This window comes from Haliotis asinina, chromosome 13, assembly GCF_037392515.1.
Source record: "Haliotis asinina isolate JCU_RB_2024 chromosome 13, JCU_Hal_asi_v2, whole genome shotgun sequence".
Lineage (NCBI taxonomy): Eukaryota > Metazoa > Mollusca > Gastropoda > Lepetellida > Haliotidae > Haliotis > Haliotis asinina.
Window position 1 is genome coordinate 34025970 of NC_090292.1, and position 21424 is coordinate 34047393.

The following is a 21424-nucleotide window of genomic DNA, read 5'->3' on the forward strand; positions in this document are numbered from 1 at the left end:
ATTTATTACGTATAGATGGCCATGAGGTCAACAGTACAACATGTGTAAACAGTGAGGTAGAAACATACATGTATACATATGGTATACATGGTGGCGAACTGAACTTAATAGTTTTAGGCTGCTTTTGTAGGATTAACCAAATGCGATGCAGCTATAAACACGTTTTGAGCTGACCAGTGATTTATATAGATGTATTAGGGTCTGCTTTCAATAAATCGAGTGCCTTCAGGCATTTACTTTTAAGGTTTTTAATATGCAGAAGAAAAGTTAAATGGGATTCGAAAATAAGACCCATGTCCTTTACAACTTTGATGGAAGTACCATTAAAAGGTACATAGTTCTGGGTCCTTATGCGGTTTGTATTTTCCACAAAAGTGTAGACAGTTCGTTTCTCACTTAAAAACGTTCAAGCTGTTTACAAGACACCATTTATTTATTTCATTTATACACAATTACATGCATGCCGTTTAATAGTATACATATTTTACCGAGACAAGAAATATTAAAACCATCCACAAAAATGATCCATCGATTGAATCATTTAAAATCTTGGATACTCTGTTGATCTTGATACTAATGCCCGTTGGTATATCCGAAAGAGACTGTATAGGACCTTCACTGTTCTGATTTGACATTAAAACATCACTATCTGCAAATGTTCGGACTGACATTGAAGATTGAGCGATTGTTGTCTCCGTGTAAACTCCTCTAGAAGCGAGTCACTACGGGTGACGTTCTTCATTTCCCCAAATTCCAGAAACAGCTGTGGAAACAGCAAAGGGGTTGAATTTTATGGGAAGATAATCCCAAACCTCTATCACAAGGAAACGAGCTCAATTATCCTCATTTAGGTGAAATAGTTCTCACTGATTCGTCTATTCGTCTTTTCTTTTCATTTCGATTGGAACCAGATAACTGTAATGTCCAAGTGAAAAGAAAAGTTTTCAGCACCCGTGTTCATCACCCACGATGGACTGTCAACAAAGACAGTGTCAACAAGCACCGGATCTCCTGGATGCTGAAACCGGTCTGATATCACCAGATTGGCCAACGGGCCACTGCCTTCTGGCACAGGACTCTGGTCAATATAGTGTGATAAACAATTATACACAGAAGATACAAACAGCCAAGACCCAATGAGAGTATAATGATAGTATACAGCTTAGTGGATATAGTGACGTTCATTCATGTCACTTCCTAATGCAAAAGATAGGATACGTGGCAAATATTGGCAAACCACCAACGCAGCGCGACTATCCACAGAACTTGGTTTTCGTTTTGATGTGATTGTGGAAACATAGGTGCTCCACAAATGTGGAGAGCAGCTGTTATAGTTCATTACGACCTTGCAACTGTCAAGTTACTGTCATTGTATGTTTTGGCACCTTCAGACCTGTCTGATGATGAGTGATGATGTCTGGTATTCACATGGAATGAAGGATCACATGTTCATGTATATGCTACTAGACAAATGAGTAGGACATTTTCATAGTGTGAAGAATCATATGATGGTGACGCTGGAGAAGATGTGACTCCATCACTGATGATGAGTGTGCTATGTCATGTGGTAGCCCTTGTATTCAGTGAGTGAGTGAGTTCAATTTTATGTCACTTTTTAGCAATATTACAGCAATATCACAGTGGCTGACACTGGAAATGGGCCTCACACATTCTACCCAAATGGGGAATCAAACCCGGGTCTTTGGGTGCCGAACGTTTCCACCACTAGGCTACGCCACCACTCCTGTATTCAGACAGAATGCAAAAATACTTGTATGGTATAAAGATACCTTGTAGACATGCAAGACAAAGATTAATGCCACTTTCCTTTCACAAGAAATATAAGATGGCCAGTTTGCTCAGAGATAAACCGACTCGTGAAGGTCCCGGAGTAGAATAGGCCTTCAGCAACCCATGTTTGCCATAAGAGGTGACTCAGCTTGTCGTAAGAGGCAACTAACGGGATCGGGTAGTCAGGCTCGCTGACTTGGTTGACACATGTCATCGGTTCCCAAAAGTGCAGATCGATGCTCATGTTGTTGATCACTGGATTGTCTGGTCCAGATAAGATGTTCATAGGAAAAATACAAAATAGTGCTTGTTTCTGTCAGTTTCAAATGTTTTCAAAATATATGTACAACAAACCAATGTTCATGACATATACATTTATTTTTTCAAAGGCACCTTATGTACAATAAACTCAAGTATAAACAAAAACAACAACATTATCACAGACTTTCATGATTTTGTCAACAAAGTTGACTGTTACATAGATGCACACAGGACAGCAGTCAGCGTATGAACTACAGACTTTTTCAACAAGGAGAACTGGGGAATATGCATTTTCTATATCTAACTCTGACAGAAACACTGTGTGAACAAACTGCTGCTGCAGATTTTGTGGCCTAGATTTGACACTGTAACCAAAATAAAGGCATCCGTGTCCTATTTCTAGCTTCCCTGCTTAAACACATATTTCAACTATAAATTTCTCTAAAGAGAGCAAGTTTTAGGATGGTTGAAGCAATATTCAATGAATGTCATTGTGTGGGACACTAAAGTATGCTTGTACAATGCTGGAATATCATAGAAAGTGACACCATAAATGCCAAATCAAACCCAGGTATTTGGCATGACGAGTAAACGCTTCAGCCATGATACTACCCCACCGCCCCAAAATGCTGCAGAAACGAATGCTGTAGAGATTAGATAATAGTGTTAGTACCATCATGTCAATACAGGTTTAATCAATACATAAGGTTCCTGCACATTTGTCTAGTTGAGTAACATACTTCTGAAACCTGCAGCAGTTTTGCATATCTGCATGGAATGCATTTCAGTTCGTGCATGGAAGTCTTGTTACTAGCCCAATCAGTTACATACGAAAACTTCAGACACATCTACTTTGTAATACTGTGACAAATGTATACAATCACGACAAATATATTTACTAATGTATACAATCACGACAAATATATTTACAAATGTACATTTCAGCATGGACGGAGTGATAGACAGATCACAGAGGTTGACATCGGTCAAAAATACATATCACAAAGTAAAACAGGATGGTTCACACTGTTCATATAATTATATATACAAAACCATTTATGGTCCCTATAGTTTCAAATTTCAGATACACACTTTCATAAATATGGTTCGTCAGGGAAATATTATACATAATATTTAATCAACAGGAGTATCAATATAATTGAAAACAAACTCTCCCTATTTTTAGACTTCATTAATCACTTCACTACAGACGCACACTTTGTTACATAAAATATATAGTGTACACACAAATCAGCAGTTGTCACAAACAAATCACATATCTTGACTTCATAAGTTTGACAGATAAATTATAAATACTGTATACAGATGTTGACATGCATATATCATGCAAGAGACTTGTACAAGGGAAGACAGCTCAAATTTAGTGACCAGCAAGGGCATATAACAGGGGCAACAAACAGGTTAAAAAAACTCAACAGACAGATGATATTTCAGTTAACTTTTCCAAGTAATGCATGTTAGTCACTGAGCTGACACAAGAGAGCAGCTCCTTTGGCGATCCAGTAATCCTGGGGCTGTGATGATGGCAAATAGATAGCTACCACATAGTTTGTGGACATGCCTGAAAAGAAACAAACAATAACAATTTGTTGATTATTTATTGATTATACATGATAAGATTCTTGTACATATTGGTTTGTGTCTCAACAATATTTAAATCACATGGTGACAATCTGTATATATTTGTTGGAATAAGACAAACAAGTGATTGATAGTGAGAGCAATAGGTCTCTTTTTCAGCTTCTATTACACACAATTAAGAAGGCCAACAATCAGGACCAACTCATTTGGGTTGACTCAGAAAACAAGCATAGTTTGCTGGGACAGTTCTAATGCTAAGAAGAAAGAAAAACTATTTGTGACAAAAAAGTATTGCGACAATTTCTTCACCTCAGTCTTTCGTGCACATCAAACTAGAAGCAGCCAAAGCAGAATAAACAAACCAACCTGTAGTAGAGAGGACTCCTGCCCTGGCTGCTGTCTTGTAGAGAGGTGCCTGGTAGTCCTTGTCGTCAGCGACATAGTCCATCTTGGGCTGCATGTGCAACATGGGCATGACACCATTCATCTCCCCTTTGATGGAGTCTTCAACATGCATGGTGTCATCGTTCCACTTGAAGCCATCCATGAACAGGCCATGCACCAATACACCATCCTCTGGCCTCTCGATCTGAGCAGGATATAATAAACTATTATCCTGTTCAATCAAAGCTTACAATGCCTGGTCTACCTTTGTAAAGTATGTTGTGAAACCGAGTGAGCGAGTTTAGTTTTACGCCATACTCAGCAATATTCCAGCCATAAGGCAGTGGTACATAAATAATCAAGTTTTGACTAGATAATCCAGTGATCAACAGCATGAGCATTGATCTACGCAATGAGGAACTGATGACATGTGTCAACCACGTTAGTGAAGCTGTCCATCCAATTCCATTAATTGCCTTTTACGACAAGCATGGTCGTGTTTGTGGCATGCATGGGCTGCTGAAGACCTGTTCTACCCTGGATCTTCACCGGCGGTTGTGAGACTGAATGTGAAACTGAGGCCATCATTTATCTACTTCATTTACTTTACAGCAGGAAGCCAAAACTGTGAGGAAACAGAAGTGTTTGTGGTTGACATACGGAGATTATTAGTGTATGAGTCAGAAGCCAAGAAGCTGGGATTGGTCAACTGGAACTAGGTGGACCTTTTACACATGATTATGAGTGAACGGAGGCATGAGTGAATGAGTGAGGTTAGTTTTATGCCACACTCAGCAATTTCCAGCTAGATGGCAGCAGTCTGTTAAAAATTAAATCTGGACCAGACAATCCAGTGAGCACCAATCTGTGCAATTGGGAACCGATGACACGTGTTAACCAATTCAGTGAGCCTGACTAACTGATCCCATTTGTCACCTCTTACGACAAGCATAGTCACCTTTTGAGGCAAGCATGGGTTACTGAAGATTAATTTTAACCTTGCTCTTCACAGGATAAATATACATGAAAGGAGAATGCCTGCTGAATGGAAGAATGTTTGTATCATTCTATAATTATGCTGATTGACGTCACCTGTGCAACTATGGATTCTCAATAAACAATTTTACAAAGAAACGTCAGAGATGAAGCTATTTTTACAAAATGTTAGTGAATAAAATGTCAAATGATCTCATCTTGTTCAGCTTAGTTCATCTTTAAACATTTGTCTACAAAGAACTTGCCAATCTCAAAGCTTCAAGGATGTATGATAAGGAAAAAATACATTTCAAACACTCTTTGGCACAATGATTTCTACGACCTTGACCTTCATGACTGCTCACCTCTTTGTCCATTTCCATCTCCTCGCCAAACTTGAGTTCCTGCATTTGCTTGAAGACATCTGCCTGATGGCGGTAGTGTGGCAGCACCTTGTAGCTGAAGCTGAGGTGGTCAATGGGGTAGTCATACTTGCGGGCGTAGTTCTGTAGCGTGCCCGTCAAGAAGCCTAGAATATACAAAAACCATGGTCATGTAAAGAATACAAATCTGGGTTTATGGCTGAGGTTTCATAACAAGCCAGGCTATGTAAGTCCCAAAACATTTAAAGTAAATGAAAACCCTCCACAATGTTAAATCATAGAATATGTGTATTTTTAATGTATGGCTAGATACGTCTAAATCGCTAACAGCTGAAGGAATGGTGTAAATCCAGCTAGGGTCCATGCAGGAAGCAAATGTATTATAAGTCCCAATGGTCCCTAGTATGGTGATCTACCCTCAGTTGTTTATCAATCTGTGGCCTGTTTTTATATCGTATTGTCATCATTAATTAAAATGTGTTAGAATTAATTACTTGTTTGAAATTTATATCTGTGATATTCTAGGTATTTTACTGTCCTTAACTGACAGTTTTTTTTCATAATTTACCACTAATTAGCATGAAAAACAATTAATTGTTCTCGTCATAAAATGGCCAATGTGACAATAAATATCCACTCATTCACTCATAACAAGCCATTGCGTTTCTGTGTTCTGATTTGTTCAAATTTGTACACTTACTTGATTCAGAACACAACTGATAACATAAAAACAAGGTAGGAATTCATACAAAACTAAAACAAAAGGCCCAAATATTTTAACATTTTTTAAAAGAAACAAGTAGTTAATATCCGGTTGTGGGGCATTACCTTGAGGGAAATAGAACCCAGACAGCCAGTAGGACTTTGGGATTCCATGCACAATCCAGTTGTCGATGAAGGCACAGCGCAGGACAAGATCGGCCACCCAGCTGGCTAGGGGCTTGAGGGAGGGGTAGGCAGCGTTGGCCCACAGTTGGGGCACTTGGTTGTTGAGGAAGGAGTTGTACACCCTCTCCAGTTCTTCACTCATCACGACAAAGCCTTTGATGGCCTTCTGTAGCTGCTTCAGGGAGTTCTACAGAGAGAGACAGAGAGTGTGTGAGTGAGTTTTGTTTTACACCACCTTTAGCAATATTTCAGCATATTGGTGGGGGACACCAGGGATGGGCTTCACACACTGTGTGGGGAATTGAATACGGGTCTTTGGTGTGAGATGCGACCGCTTTAACCACACTGAACCTGAATGGAGAGAGAGAAATGAAGTGAGGTTTATGTCACACTCGGTGTTGTTGTACTTCCATACTGAAGTGTATGCATGTCTGTAAAAGTAATTTTCCACCCAATTTTTCAGCAATTTTCAAGCTAAATGATTGCAGTGTGTGTATACTCCAATCAGGGCCACACAATCCAGTGATTGACATCACAAGTATCAACCTTCACAAATGGGATTCGATGATACTTATCAAACAAGTAAGCAAGTCTGATCACCTGATCCTGTTAGTTGCCCTTCACGACAAGTATGGGTTACTGAAGACCAGTTTTAACCAAGATCTTCATGGGTGAATATGATTTGGACAGTTGTCCAACCCCTCACTCCTGGACTTACAAATAGCATGACTGGTGACCACTAGTAGACAGTACCTTGATGACCCGCAACAGTTTGTTGAACCTGTCCACCTCTTGTTCCAGCACTGTTGTCAGTGAGTTCATCCGCCCCTTTTCATCCAGCTGAAATAAATCATACAGTCACATACATACAACATCATAACACATCCAGCAATTATTATGTGTAATTTGTTTAGCAACAATATGCAGCTCAGCTCAGCTGCTCAAATTGCTTTGTTTTTCCCTCGATCATTGGATGTCAAAGGTACACTAAGGGCTGTGACACTAAAAGATCGCACAAAAAAATGACTCCAAGGTTTTTCACACCCGGGCACACATGGACTTGATCCCAGCACCTAAAGCTCACTGGATCACTCGCCTGGCACTTTATGATGACCTTTCTGCTTTGTGAAAGGAGGCCCTTGGTGCAGTAGTACAAAGCAACCTTAGCACTAAGACTGCCTTAAGTCTATGTTAAAGTATGGGAGTTACGGTCACCTTGGTCTATAAGACAAGTCCTCTCACCTCAAACATCTCCTGGTTGGCCTTCTCAATGTCCAGCTTGTCCATTAGTTTGCCCAGGATGTTTTCTGCCAACTCATACACAATATCGTCATTGGACTTGCCACTGCCTCCAGATGACATCCTGGGTTGGACGTCCAAGATGGTGGTGATGAGTGTCTGTGTTTCCTGAGTCTGGAACGCGATGTTGGCATTCTCGTGCATCCCAAATATCTCTGGTTCATCAATCAGAGGCAGCCCCTCGATGTACTGCCTGTATTCCTCCAGAGTCTCATAGCTTGGAGCGTAGTAGATTCCTGGTAATATATTCAGACAAAATATAGACTGTGATGCTGTACATGAGTTTGGTACCCTGAAGAGTTAACCATGTTAAATTCATCTGCAATGCTATACACAGTGTGAGGCTTCAAATGTTATATATGCACAATTACATCCACTGGAAAGTAGCTCTACATTCAAATTGCAATTTAATTACCTCAAATCTACTAAAACTACATTTAAGCAAATCATTTAGTGTTATCAAGTAGATTGCAATCAGGCACAAGTGGAAGTGTTTAGATCTGCTTGTCAGTCTGCAATACAAAATCACCAACAACAGTTTTGAATACATAATGTCTGTTATAAAGTGGTGAAATGCAAGTTATATTTGGGACTACATTTTCTCATTAGACTACAGATTCCAGTACTTTTGTTGGGTTGAATCCCATCCAGGATTTGAAACCCCACCCTCACAGTCAGAGGACGAGAATCCTCAGCACAGAATCACCGGCACACAAAGTCAGCCATCTAGCCCATCACAGCTTCCGCAACACTTTTAAAGCATGACGGTGTATCTGCTCCAGCAGTGTCTTCACACCACAATATTTCACTCAAGCATATGACAGGTGCTGAGAAAAAAGAGCCAAAGCAACTTTGTTCACAAACACGAGTGAGTAAGTTTACTTTTATGCCATGCTCAGCAATATTCCAGCTATATGGAGGTGGTCTGTAAATAATCAAGTCTGAACCAGACAGTCCAGTGATCAACATGATGGGCTTCAATCTACACAATTTGGATGTGATGACATATGTTCACCAAGTCAGCAAGTCTGACCACCTGAACCCATTAGTCGCCTCTTACGCAAGAGTTGCAGGTGATCAGTTCTAATGCGGACCTGCACGAGTTTCTATAACACGAAGCAGACACCTTAACAGATACCTGAGCAAGTCTTGCCAAGTTAAACTGTACACTGGACTGTCATGTCTAACTCACCTGATTCTGAATATTTGTAGTCTGGTTGAATGCTTTCTGGTCGGAAGAACATCTGCAGGATTGTTCGCAGACACCGCTGATCTAAGAAATCTGTCACACGCCCTCCATATGTGATCTGAAATCACACACAGATAGTTGGTGTCACAGGTCAGAGGTGAGGTCAGGTGAAAAGGGGATTAATATTTTGATCATGTGACAAAGAATACATGTGTATGTGTGGCTGCTTGTACTAGCCAGACTTAGATGGTTTTATAGTGCTAGCTCACTGAGATACCATAACGCAGTTAAGCATGAATACTCCACTCAGACACTTTATACTGACTATGAGCCAACCAGCCCTTTTTGTACCCATTAATTCTGAATGACAGTGAGGGACCAACAAGTACCATATTTATACATCTTTTAATATGACATGGCTGGGGATTGAACCTGCAAGCTTCTGCTCTTCGGGCAGATGCTGTAACCATTACTACAGAGAGAGTGAACCAAGCCTAAACTTTTCAGTTTTCTGAAATCTATCACCGGCCAACAGAAAATGTACTCAACTGAACATGACTTACCTCCCCTGTAATGTACATGAGAGTGTCCCAAGGAATGGCACCATCAGAACAGAACATCTGCAGGTTGAGCAGTGCACATTCCCTGTCGCTGTCATTAAACTCGTACTGAAATACACAAAAACAAGCTAAGTTTACAAAAATTAGAAAAGACTGATTACTAAAACTGATCACTGATGTCTGTATTAGACATTCCGCACAACAACTAAAGTATCTATGTTAGTTGATGGGTCAACACTAGCTCTGTAGCTTCCATGATCAGTGTATACACAGTTCAAACATCTGAGGAAAGTCCATAAGGATCACAGCTGCTGACTCATTACAGGAGCAATCGGTATTGCTGGAATATTGCTAAAATTGGCATAAAACACTCACTCACTCACTGTAAGAAAGATTTTAGTTGACAGGTTCTTTATCAAGTTTCATCATTGCCATTCAGTTTGGTACTAATGTAAATTAAGAGCCAAATGAACTTGAAAGGAACATAAATGGATGAAATTTTGCTGCAGAGTCTCCAGAAGATGACTGACCTTGATGTTCCAGCCAAGTGGACCAAACTTCTTCCTCTCCTGGATGATAGCATGGAAGAAGCACAAGCCAAATATCATCCTCCTCCAATCTGTGCCCAGAACTGAAATATGGAGAAACATGCAGCCATGGATCACTGTTAACTCTTGACCCCTGACCTTTGACTCCCAATTCTTGACCCTGGAATCCTATACAAAAAGCAGACTGTGATTTTAAACATGACTCCATCCCTTGCGTCTAACCCCTACATTCGGAAGGAACATACTATCAACTGAATCATCCAGAAACTCAAAGGATATTGCCCATCAAACTGAATCATCCAGATGATTCTGTTGAATGAATACCTGCTGGCTACTTTTCTGATAAGGTCATCTACGAGCTAAGTCCTATGGCTAACAAAATTAGTTACGAGAATATAATAACTTATTGTCTTACTTGGCATTTTTTTCCATGTCATTATGCCTCATGACAAAGATCTAGGTTTTATTGCAGACATTGGTACAATTAGGCTGGTTTATTCTCATCATTTTCCCTGCTGTGAAATAACTTGCTCCCAATGAACTTACTGTTCTCCTCAAAGAAGTTGGTTGTGATGTCAGTGAATGCCCTTCTGACATTTGCCCTTAGACCTTTTGGGGGCTCATTAGTGACCTTGACACTGTTCTGCAGCACAGACACAGGGAAGTGTTTGGCCGGCATGGAGCTGAGGAACAGGCGATAGTCTTCATGGATGTCATTGGGTTTCTCAGTCAGGTCCTTCACCGTTGACTCCATCCTCAACATCCATGATGCAGCCAAGTGACAGTTCTGGATACAAGGACACACAAAAAATGAAACAGTCTCAGCTAGCAACAGATCCCTTGGAGACATGATAACAGGAGAGGTATCACCTTTAAAAACATTTTCATCCAAATATTCACATGTAGACATACAATCAGTGGGTCAGAGCTGTCTGATGGCCAGCAAAACATGAAATCATTTCAGGCAAGTTAATGGTTCATAGAATGACATGCCATGACATGAATGACACGCCATGACTTCCATGCTGCTTGGCATAAGATTATTCAGCCCTGTCATGCATCGATATTATGCATAGGATAAAACATGTTCCGTGCGCATTATGAAGATGCAAGGATGTTTTCCCAAGGGAATGCCTAAGGGCAATAGGTGTGCCGACATTCCACGGAGGAAAACTTCCTTGCCTCTTGATAATGCCGACGGCCATGATTTATTGTAACTGATCAAACATATACTTTAGATATAATTTCAATATTTGGTGTTAATGTTAAAATCATCTGTTATGAGGCTCAGCACATGTTACTTTTGCACTGCCTGCACAACCTGTCTTACGTGGAACACATGGTTCATGCTGACAAACAATCTCATTCCTCACAAAGATCATTTGTAGCCTAGTGTATAAAACTGTCAAGCCAGTATGCAAAGGGTTGCTGGTTCAAAACCAGGTATCAGCACTATATATTTGAAGTTTTCAATAATGTGATTATTTTACATTCACTGATGGCAAGTTATATCAATCTTCAAAACAAGTAATAATTCAAAGTCAAGTAAAAAGAAAGTTCATACAATAAGCCACGGCACTGGCACTAGATTCAGCCCTGAACCTACAAGCTACAGGATTCAGATTGAATCCTACCTCTTCCAGGTAGATGACATCAACAATGATAATAGTAAATGAGAGATTGTTACCTGAAGGAAGACCCATTCTCCACTCTTCACTGCATTTGCAATCAATTTTTCAGCCACCGGGCCCTGACCTTGACCTAGAGAAATTGACTGGATCCTGCAACAAGGAAAAGAGAAATTGCTCAAGTCTTACAAAGGTTGTGAGGGTTTATGTCTGATTATTTAAGAAGACGTGTCAAATAATGTGTTTATTGGTTGCATAAACTGAAAAAGTCAAATGACATGGTGCACGTGTAGTTCTTATCAACACCTATTATCTATGAACCAAATCTTCATCATTGAACAGAATGTAGAATGCGGTTCATACATCTTCATCACTAATCAGAGAAGATCATGCTAGACTTCATCTTCAGTAACCAATGCTTGTCATAGGAGGTGACTAACAGGATCAGGAAGTCAGGCTCACTGACTTGGCTGACTGTATCCCAATTGCATAGAACGATGCTCATGTTGTTGATCACTGGATTGCACAATCCAGATTCAATTATTTACAGACCAAATTCACATAGAAGGAATATTGCTGAGTGTGGTATTAAAAACCAAACCAACAAACACTTCCCATTGCCTGCTTAAATCATACAGATCAACCAGTTCTCTGGTATTTCTGACACATGCTGGCCATCCTTTCCCCACACTCACTTGTCTGTGTATCCCCTGTCCTTGGCAAATCGGAGGAAGGCTCCCATGGGATCTGAGCCAGTGCTGAGGACAAACACAAGGGGGGTAACTTTGTTCATGTCATCGTAGAGTTCCGGCAGACCCACTGGCGGACTCTCCACAAACTGCTGACCCAGATTCTCTCGGACAAAATCGGTGATTGCAAACACTGTCTGTGAACATGAAAACTATGTCTTCAACAGTGTGTTCGTAAATTTATTAGCGTTTCATTGGACAGTGTAAGCGATATAGTTGCAGATGCTCTCTGTTAACTGATGTAAATTTCAGTCTCTCTACACAGTCCCTATCATGAGGGAACATTCATAATTATTGCTATGGGAGCTGATGATGATTTTAAGGGGGCAGTCATCCATTTTGTTCTGGCGAGGTAGCAGTTTTGCATTTATGTACTGCAGAGGTCAGCAACTTTGTACATAAGAATATAAAATCATCAACGCTCCCCAGTATCAAGTGTAAATCAAGCCATAAATGTATAATCGAAGAAGACCAACAAAACACTTACCTTTTCTTCTCGGAACCTAATCGAAGAAGGCCAACAAAACACTTACCTTTTCTTCTCGGAATGCCTTGATGAAGGTGAGCTTCTGGAAGCTGGTGAGCCTGATGTTCCAGTGACCTTTGACCTTGCCATCATCCGCTTGAGCTTCTTCCTGCCCTTCAGTCTCCTGGATGAGGGGAGGGGGAGCTGGTTCATCAGGGAGGGGCTCATAGTCTTCATCTGTTTCTGGGTTAAGATGTATCTGCAGAAAGGATGAGGGAATTAAGACATGGCACTTAGAGATTGGGCCGTCCTTTCGCTGTCAGAGATATCAGTTATAAAGACTCTTTCAAAAATAATCTAAAAACTTCTATGTTCACAATATCCCTCTCATAGGCATTTCTTAATCTCTTCTTCAGTACCATTGAGCAAATGCGATCGGGAAGCAGGCACTATACAGATTCACTATCATTATGAAATGTGAGGCATTGTACTGATGATGCTCACACCAATGTCTGCGTTGTGGAAAAATACAAACTCATTGCATGCATGATGTGCACCCACACTACACAGATTTGGAGGGGGGGTAAAAAACGTTTGCACTATACACAAGAAATCACAGTATTAAATATTATATTTTCCATTTATGATTTGTGTGTCATTTAACACCGTACACAGTAATACTAAGTTGTTTTTTTTGTTTTTGTTTTTTCTTTTCAACAAACTGCCTGAAAGAGGAAGGATGTAAATAATCAAGTGTGGTACAAATGAAACAGTAAACCAATGGTTGATATTAGGAGCATTCCCTACTGATATTATGCTAACAAAATCAATCTTATCAGACCAGCTGAATCACAAGTCAACAGAATGTTAATACCAAGTCCAAAGTTGGTCAGTAATACATATTGTGGGTGAGGTCATTAGTCTTGATCACTGTCCACACTCCAATTCTGTCACACCTACCTCAATGCTGCCAAGTTTGACCCACACGGGTGTCTTGATGAGGTCAGTGTGCAGACCTCGGAATGCTGGCACAGTCTCACTGAGGTCATAGGCTGTGTTCCATAGAGTCTGACTCAACCACGGCTTGTCTGGCTTTGGAGGGCGTTGCTATAACATCAACACTTTCATCAACATTGTGCATGTACTGCTTGTATTGGATAAAGAAAAGGTTTCTGACTCACATAGTCTTTGTAACATTAAGACCTATCGTAAATCTATAAATCATTGGCTTCCAGGTCCCAGAACACATCCACAGTGTAGTCGAGTGTGTATACCTGTCAGTGAGTTCAAGTGAAAGATTTCATTAATACTGTTAAAACCGTATAACATGAGGAAAAGTAATGGATATACAAAAAAGCATAGATACATCAAACAGGCTAAATTTGGCCTATGAAATCACAGACTGAGAGACACAACACTGGACAGTGAATTGTGGTACAGTGGTAGGTCTCTGGTTCTTTCCATGAACAGAACACTGCAGCTGTAGGTAGAGACAGCTGTGTAAACTCACCCTGCATATGAACAGAATACTGAAGCTGTACATAAAGAGAGCTGCGTAAACTCACCCTGTCCATGCCAGCAGCACCACGCAGGAAGAAGTTCCAACCAGCCACAGTGATGATCTTTGCGGTCTTGAGGATCTCACCACACAACATGAAGGAGAACACCAGCTTATCCTTCTCAAACAGAGCTCTATAGAAACACAAAAGAACAAGAACGGATGTTTGGATGTTTGGACGGATGGATGGATGGGTGAACTGATGTGCAGTAGCCTTAGACTATACAAAGCTTATGATAATGTTCCTTAAAGCGATAACATGGCCATTCATGTCCATCAAGACTCCACCAAACATTGGCCAGAGCTGATGTAACTGCAGAGATGTTTGAGATTGGCATGAAGGACTGAGCATACCTGGCGACGTTCTTGTAGATGCACATCGTGGTCTGGTCCAGGCAGATTTTGAGACGGGTGTCCAGGTTGTCGCTCTTCTCACTGGTTTCAATTGTAGCATTGAACAGCTGGAACACGCATATCACTAGTTATTTCCCCGAACTGCTGGATGTTAATAAGCAATATCAACAACAACAATAATATTGTCTGTTTGTATTCCACTTTAACTACATGCATTGCATGATCAAAGTGCTATAGGGTATCAGGGAAAAGTTGGCTTTCGAGTTTGCATTTTATAAGTTTTCATGAAGAAATGGTTTTGAGTTCTGTGGGGAGAGAGTTCCAAAGATGAGCAGCTGATCTACGTTCAGAAGTTTTCAGTTTATATGAAGACACCTGAAGTTGAAGCTGGGTGTTAGACTGCAACAACCTTGCAGGATACACACACAGACATGATCAAGCAAGAAACTTCTGAGCTTTACTGTACACACACTGGTGGGCCAATACTAGCACTTTAAACTCAATCCGCTGTTTGACAGGGAGCTGTCTGAGTATTGATGATGTGTGGGAGTCCCTCTGTGCTCGAACTACAATTTTGGCAGTAGTATTTTGAATCTTCTGTGAGCGTGTGATGTTCTATGAAGTGAAGCTGCCTACTTGGTGGGTGTTTGTTTTCATCTATTTTTGCAAGAGTTTTTCAATGATCATTTACTAAACTCTCAGGACAAGTGAGGGTGGCTTGCTATTACACATAATTTCAGAGTGTAATGAGCACCGTGTGCTGGTAGAATGCATGTGATTACCTGTTTGAAATATTTCAGTGAGAACTGGTACATAGGATCTACGTTGCCCATGTCGGCCACAACAAAATACATGACAGAACCTCGTTCTGCTACAGTCCTGTACTTCTCACGAGCAGTCGTGATCATCTCCTCCGTCTTCTCAGCTTCCCGAAGTCGTTGTGTGATCACCCCCGAAGTCACCTGAATCGACAAATATACACACTATCAGGATCATAGGTCCCTACACCTAAAAGAGTGAGTGAGTGAGTGAGTGAGTGAGTGAGTGAGTGAGTGAGTTTAATTCCACATCACTTTTAGTTATATTCCAGCATAACCAATAGGCTACACCACCACTTCCTAAAAGAGTCTGGACCAGACAACTTACTGACATTATAAGTAATGGCCCTAATCATCAACATAAAATGACACATAATCAAGTAAGCAAGGCTGGTCACTTGACCATTCAGTCTTTGTTACTGAGGACCGTGTGGGTTGTATAAACAAGACACTTTCTCACTGGCTACTGTGCAACATCTAAGTCAATCATATGCAGGCTTACTACATTGTCTAGTAATAGTGTCAACAACTCACAGTTTCCAATATGCAAGGTATTCACAATTTATATATGCAACTGATAAGTGATAAAATCATTTTAGAAATGATAATGTAATTTTTAATGATAAAATTGATTTGACTTCTGTGAATTATTCTAGAATATTTTTGACTGGCGACAAACGTTCACATTTTTCTTCACAACTTAAGTGCCCCTAGAGACATTCAGTCCCATTTGGCAACCTGGCAGCAGGTGTTATCTAATCAATGTAGTTTGGAATCCATACCACAGTGGTGGTGTTGGTTTAAGTTGAAACAACTGCAAACCATGAATTTAGTGATCATAGGAATGACTGTTACATGTATGCCTTACCTTGGACTCATTGAGAGTGTTGATGAGTTCTTCATTATCAAGAATGTTGCCCTCAGACTCAAACAGCAGCTTGAGGATCCTGTCTTCAATGGCCTTCAACTGGTTCTTGTCAGCGTTGATCCGAACAATCAGCTGGTTACGCTGTTCCTCCAAATCTGGCCTCTCCAGGCGGACAACATCACTAAAGTGTACAAAAATATCACACTATGTTTATTAAGTAATTAACGTGTCTGTGTGTGGATAATGTCTATTAATCTCAAGATCCTTTCCGTCACTATAATGGATTTCCCATATCGTGCACCGAAAATAATTAATGAGCCCATTTCTATAGCAGAATTATGAATTATAGCAATACCGGTAATGTGTGTTGAGGTTGCTATTGAAATTGGTCCCGTGTTCTATTCGACCAATCATAGAGAGAGATGGTTTGATACAAAACGGATTACCATGAAACAACTCAGAAAGAAACAATACAGCAACATTTTATTTCTTCATTAAAATTCTATAGAAGTTCATTAGTACTCGTAATTGATACTCAATTAACACATCAGCACATTCTCAACAACCCGGATGTCTTAGGGGTAAGTGCTTTCTTTAGCCACATTCGCAATGCCATCATCAAATCGTCAGAATTCGGAACATAACACTGATGTGTTTTTCAGCACTTTATGTAGTATACCATCACAATGTGTCACTTCATACGTTCTTAAAAATTACTCCACAAAATTTGCACCCAGCGAATATAAGTACGTTTACAGTATTTACTATCAAATGAAAAATGTCATCTTGGTATATAGGTCATAACCTTGACCTGTATGCAATAACAACCTAGATCTGAATGTCATGATGACCTTGACCTACCTGAGAAGCTGGTCCTCTAAGCCAGACTTAGTGACAGTGAAGTTGATGATGGTTACTTTGATGCAAACCTCGGGCAGATAGTGGGGGTTTGCCAGCTTCGTTGTCATGTAGAAGCGGAAGTTACGATCATAGTCTATGTCACTGTCACCCAATCGAATCAGAAGACGCCCTCCCTAAATAACAAAACATCACACTTTCAGTTGTACATAAAACATTTCTGCTTTCATCAAAATCATTCCACTGTTTAACATGGGATCAGTTTTTGTAAAAGAGTAATCATAGCTCAGCTCAGCACACTTCCCCATAAAAATGTCCTGTTTTTATATATGAAATCATAGAGTCCTAAAAACATTAACTGTCTTGTATGATGTTATCTGCCAACAACTACAGTCCACGGAGTGGAAGACAATCACTTACCGACATGAATGTCTGTTTGAGCAGCACGGGTTCCAGGGCGGGATCCAGACTCTCTCCAATATCTTCCAGAAGGACAGGCATTCCGATACGGATACAGTTCTCCAGGGTCCGCAGGAACTGACCATCAGTCAGCTTAATAACCTTCAAGCCATTCTTAGCCTCACGGTTCCTCACCCATCGATTGGCCTGGAAATGCAAAGATAGTTTCTTTATTACTCTATATACAAGTTTAGACATGTATCTTTTGATAAAGATAAATAACAATCAGAACACAAAGAAATGATTGTAGACTTAGCACCAAGGCAGTATGTTCATATAACAATCTAACCCAAAATAAAGGGAGAAGAACAGAACTTGATCCTGTGTGTGAAATAATTTTTAGCATTTACTAGCCAGACGGGCTAGCTAGGCCTGAAAGTCACAAGTCACAAAATAATTAAATAACCCAAAATTAGAAGGTAAAAACTAAGGAAAACATTACAAACATAGATGAGAATAAGATATTGTCGGCATAAGGTTTTCATCATTAAGCTGCTGTTATGATGAACATTTTGACAATACCATAATCTTGCATATTGATTTAAAAGGGCATGATAACTTAACAAGCCAGAGAGAGTGATATATTACAAAACAACCACATAAATATTTAACAGTAGGGCCAGTGATGTGGAGATTTACTGGCCCCGCTAGATTTTTACTAGCCACAGGCTAGCGAGCTATTTGCTATTTTGCACACTGACTACAAAAATAAATCAAGCCCAGATCTTTGATGTGACGAGCGAATGCTATCAACACTCTGCTACCTACCGCCTGCATCTATGAATACGCCTTTAGTACAGTTAATGACATCATCATATATTGATATATACCTTAAGTATAAAGATATGAACCAATTAGTTCATGGCACTTTCCTGTCAAAGAATCTCTTTAAAATAACTTTGATGTAGCATACATATTAACTGTGACATAACTAAGTCTGCTTTCTAAATTCTTGAATGTGTCAATCACCTGTTCTTGTGGATCAATCATGAGGGGCCACCGTCGACCTCGTGTCACCAAGATAGCGTTCTCCGTGGACACCTGATCTCGAGGTAGGCCATCAGAATTCCACTGCCTAATCTCAAAGGGGTCAGCAAGGACCTTCTCCAGTGTCATGCCATCAGTTACTGGTATCTCAAGCTCCTTGCACTTGTCAATCCAGTGGCTGACTAGCTCCTGGCGGTACACACTGGTGAAAGCTCCATAGTATGCCACACAGGCAGCAGAGATAAACACGTCACCAGTCACATTGCCGATTTCAATGTTGAATTGCTATAAAAACAACAAAATTCATCATAAATGTATTATCATCATCATCTGATGGTGCATAGAGCTCAGGTCACACAACAGCTGATGTTAAGCAATCTTGGTCACAGAGTCTTTGGATGGGTGACCGTGTTTGGCAGCTTGACTCTTGAGAGTTCCTAGAATTTCGGTCCTGCCCTATGACAAAGCACCTGTGAGGTCTCACCTTAGGCAAGTGAACTTATTCTAAATAGCCTCTGTTTCCCCAGCGAAAAATGTGTATCTGGTGGTACAAGTCATATAACTCTTAACCTTTTGAGCAGTTTGGGTCTTCCTGAAAGAAGCCTCTTGATTGAAATGCATTAATAAATGGGAGGCCAATTGAAATTATTTCATGTTGTTACAATCTTTAATTAATCACTTCTGAGAGTTCACAAGTCCCTTGTAAGCTGGCACCTATTGATGAGACTGGGATACTCTGACTTGGGCTTCAACTAACAACAACACATCCAGAAAACTTCGTCAGTTCAAGCGAATAGTCCAATCTAGATCTAAGCCCACCACAGACTTCAGAGTCATATTCAATTAAAACGTACCAGGAGAATGGATATCTGTGAAACAATTTTGGTAACTCTCACTTCGTCGTTTGTGAAATGCATGACATGTCACAGAGATTTGCCATAGATAGTCAACAATGGCATCCTCCATTATCCCCTCATCATAGACGATATCAGTCACTACTTCAAACAACACACTGACTGAACTGAAATATTGCTTTTGTATACAAACCCAACTAGTTCTTAACTATATCACAAGAAGATATTGGCAATATATGATATCGGAGGTAGTGAGCCAAGTAGCGGTGGTTTGATTGACTTGAATAATTGAAGATTGGTCACAGTAACTAAACAATCAAGCAAAGGATCATGTTTTCTTTTAAGCAAACAGAAACAATTTTGGAACACTTCTTTGCATTAACAATATTTTTCACTACAAGCTCATTCCATGTCATGATTGAATTTATCTTAAAGACTCCCGGAAATTTATGTTCCTGACATACTAGTCAACCTTTAATGCTGTAAAAATTCACAAATGAATTCTGTGCAATTTGCCAAAATCAAACAAACAAAGAACTACAAGTTTTTTCTTTAGGTTTATGTACATGAACAAAGATGACAGGTACATTTGATAAATGATAAAAAACAAGTATTTTCAATGATTTATGGACCAATCATGAGATCATGAGGCTTTAATCAATTCCAAACTAAACCCAAGTTCTATCCACAACATGCAGTCACTGTGCCACCCAATCCCCACTGGACCTACACGCCTAACCAAGCAACAGAAAGCAGTTGAAATAGTTCTTACCTTGACACTCTCTTCCCACCTAACCTGTTCATCTGCAAGAGCTGATGTTAGTTTAGATGCACGCTTGAGTCGTGCACCTGTCGTTGCAATGTTGCGCTCAAGTTTCTGTTTCGATGCAACACTGTCATCATATGACTTCTGCAGCTGTGCAATCTTTGCCTCAACATCAGCCAACTTGTCCTGCTTCTCCTTCAACAGCTTCATCACCACGTCAAGCTCTGCTTGGGCAGACGCCAGTCTGGAAGATAACATGTGAGTATTAAAGGACTAATATGCTTTCTATATCATACCCTTAATCAAAAGTAGGTGAACTCCATTTATTGAGGTGTGGATTTCACGGCTCAAAAGAGTGTAATATCAAAACTTTGAAATACAAAAAGTAATCAATAAAGAAATTCTAAGAGGGCATCTGAACTCTTGATTCCTGCCTCCCCTGGGCTACCTACAGCCCTGGATTCCATACCTACACTTCGTGTATTAGCTGTACTTGCTTGGAAAGCACAGGAAATCTCTTACCTCTGTTTCTTGGGTTCGACAGTTCGGAAGACATGAGCATACAGGTCCATCGCTCTCACCCACATCACCATGGACTTGCAGGCCTGTCACACAAAGTAAGAATAGTTATGATAATAATAACAAGAGTATTTATAACATGCCCCTTCCAGGTTTACATCCTGCTGCAAGATCTGATCATTATTACCCCAGACAAACCAAGCTGCCTGTGAGAGGCAGTGAGGTAACTTTTAAGCGGCTGAAATTTGTTAATGAAGGTAACCTGCACCAGCTAGTAGTGCAGGTTGAAAACAGTGAAATTACACCCTTACCACCAGATTCCACCTAGACAATCCCCCAACAAACGCCCCTTTGATTCCGTCCTTTGAATCTCACAAATATATTCTCTTCACAATGACCAACATCACTGGAACAAGTCAAACTCAAACAGAATTACATTAGATTTCTGCACCAACGTACCTTGGACACCTTTTCAACAGCTTCAGGAACAAACTTTGGGTTTTCAATATACTTCTTAAGTTTCTTCAGCATCGTTTCTGGGATGTTGTCCTTATCGTACTCTGCCAGTTTCTTCAGGAAGTTGGAATCTCCAAGTACAGTCTTAGCTGAAGCCCAGTCAATTCTGGAAGGAGATGGGTTTATTGTGTGAGGTTACTTGTG

General features: G+C 40.2%; 1 protein-coding gene across 1 annotated transcript in view; it reads right to left on the reverse strand.

Moving 5' to 3' along the window:
• Nucleotides 1-2156: 2156 nt before the first annotated feature.
• LOC137260084 (dynein axonemal heavy chain 6-like) overlaps nt 2157-21424 on the reverse strand; it is a 61937-nt gene continuing 42669 nt past the window's right edge. Inside the window, exons 55-78 of the mRNA XM_067797775.1 lie at nt 21224-21386; nt 20768-20850; nt 20252-20489; nt 18608-18910; nt 17600-17785; nt 17183-17355; nt 16322-16502; nt 15418-15597; nt 14636-14742; nt 14289-14415; nt 13684-13830; nt 12791-12982; nt 12204-12394; nt 11568-11661; nt 10427-10667; nt 9863-9963; nt 9336-9440; nt 8776-8890; nt 7527-7819; nt 7038-7124; nt 6225-6471; nt 5379-5542; nt 4021-4243; nt 2157-3634 (exon numbers count right to left, since the gene is read on the reverse strand). Of these exons, the coding sequence (XP_067653876.1) occupies nt 3531-3634; nt 4021-4243; nt 5379-5542; nt 6225-6471; nt 7038-7124; nt 7527-7819; nt 8776-8890; nt 9336-9440; nt 9863-9963; nt 10427-10667; nt 11568-11661; nt 12204-12394; nt 12791-12982; nt 13684-13830; nt 14289-14415; nt 14636-14742; nt 15418-15597; nt 16322-16502; nt 17183-17355; nt 17600-17785; nt 18608-18910; nt 20252-20489; nt 20768-20850; nt 21224-21386 (4045 nt within the window). The 3' untranslated portion in view covers nt 2157-3530. The remainder of the gene's footprint in view (nt 3635-4020; nt 4244-5378; nt 5543-6224; nt 6472-7037; nt 7125-7526; nt 7820-8775; nt 8891-9335; nt 9441-9862; nt 9964-10426; nt 10668-11567; nt 11662-12203; nt 12395-12790; nt 12983-13683; nt 13831-14288; nt 14416-14635; nt 14743-15417; nt 15598-16321; nt 16503-17182; nt 17356-17599; nt 17786-18607; nt 18911-20251; nt 20490-20767; nt 20851-21223; nt 21387-21424) is intronic.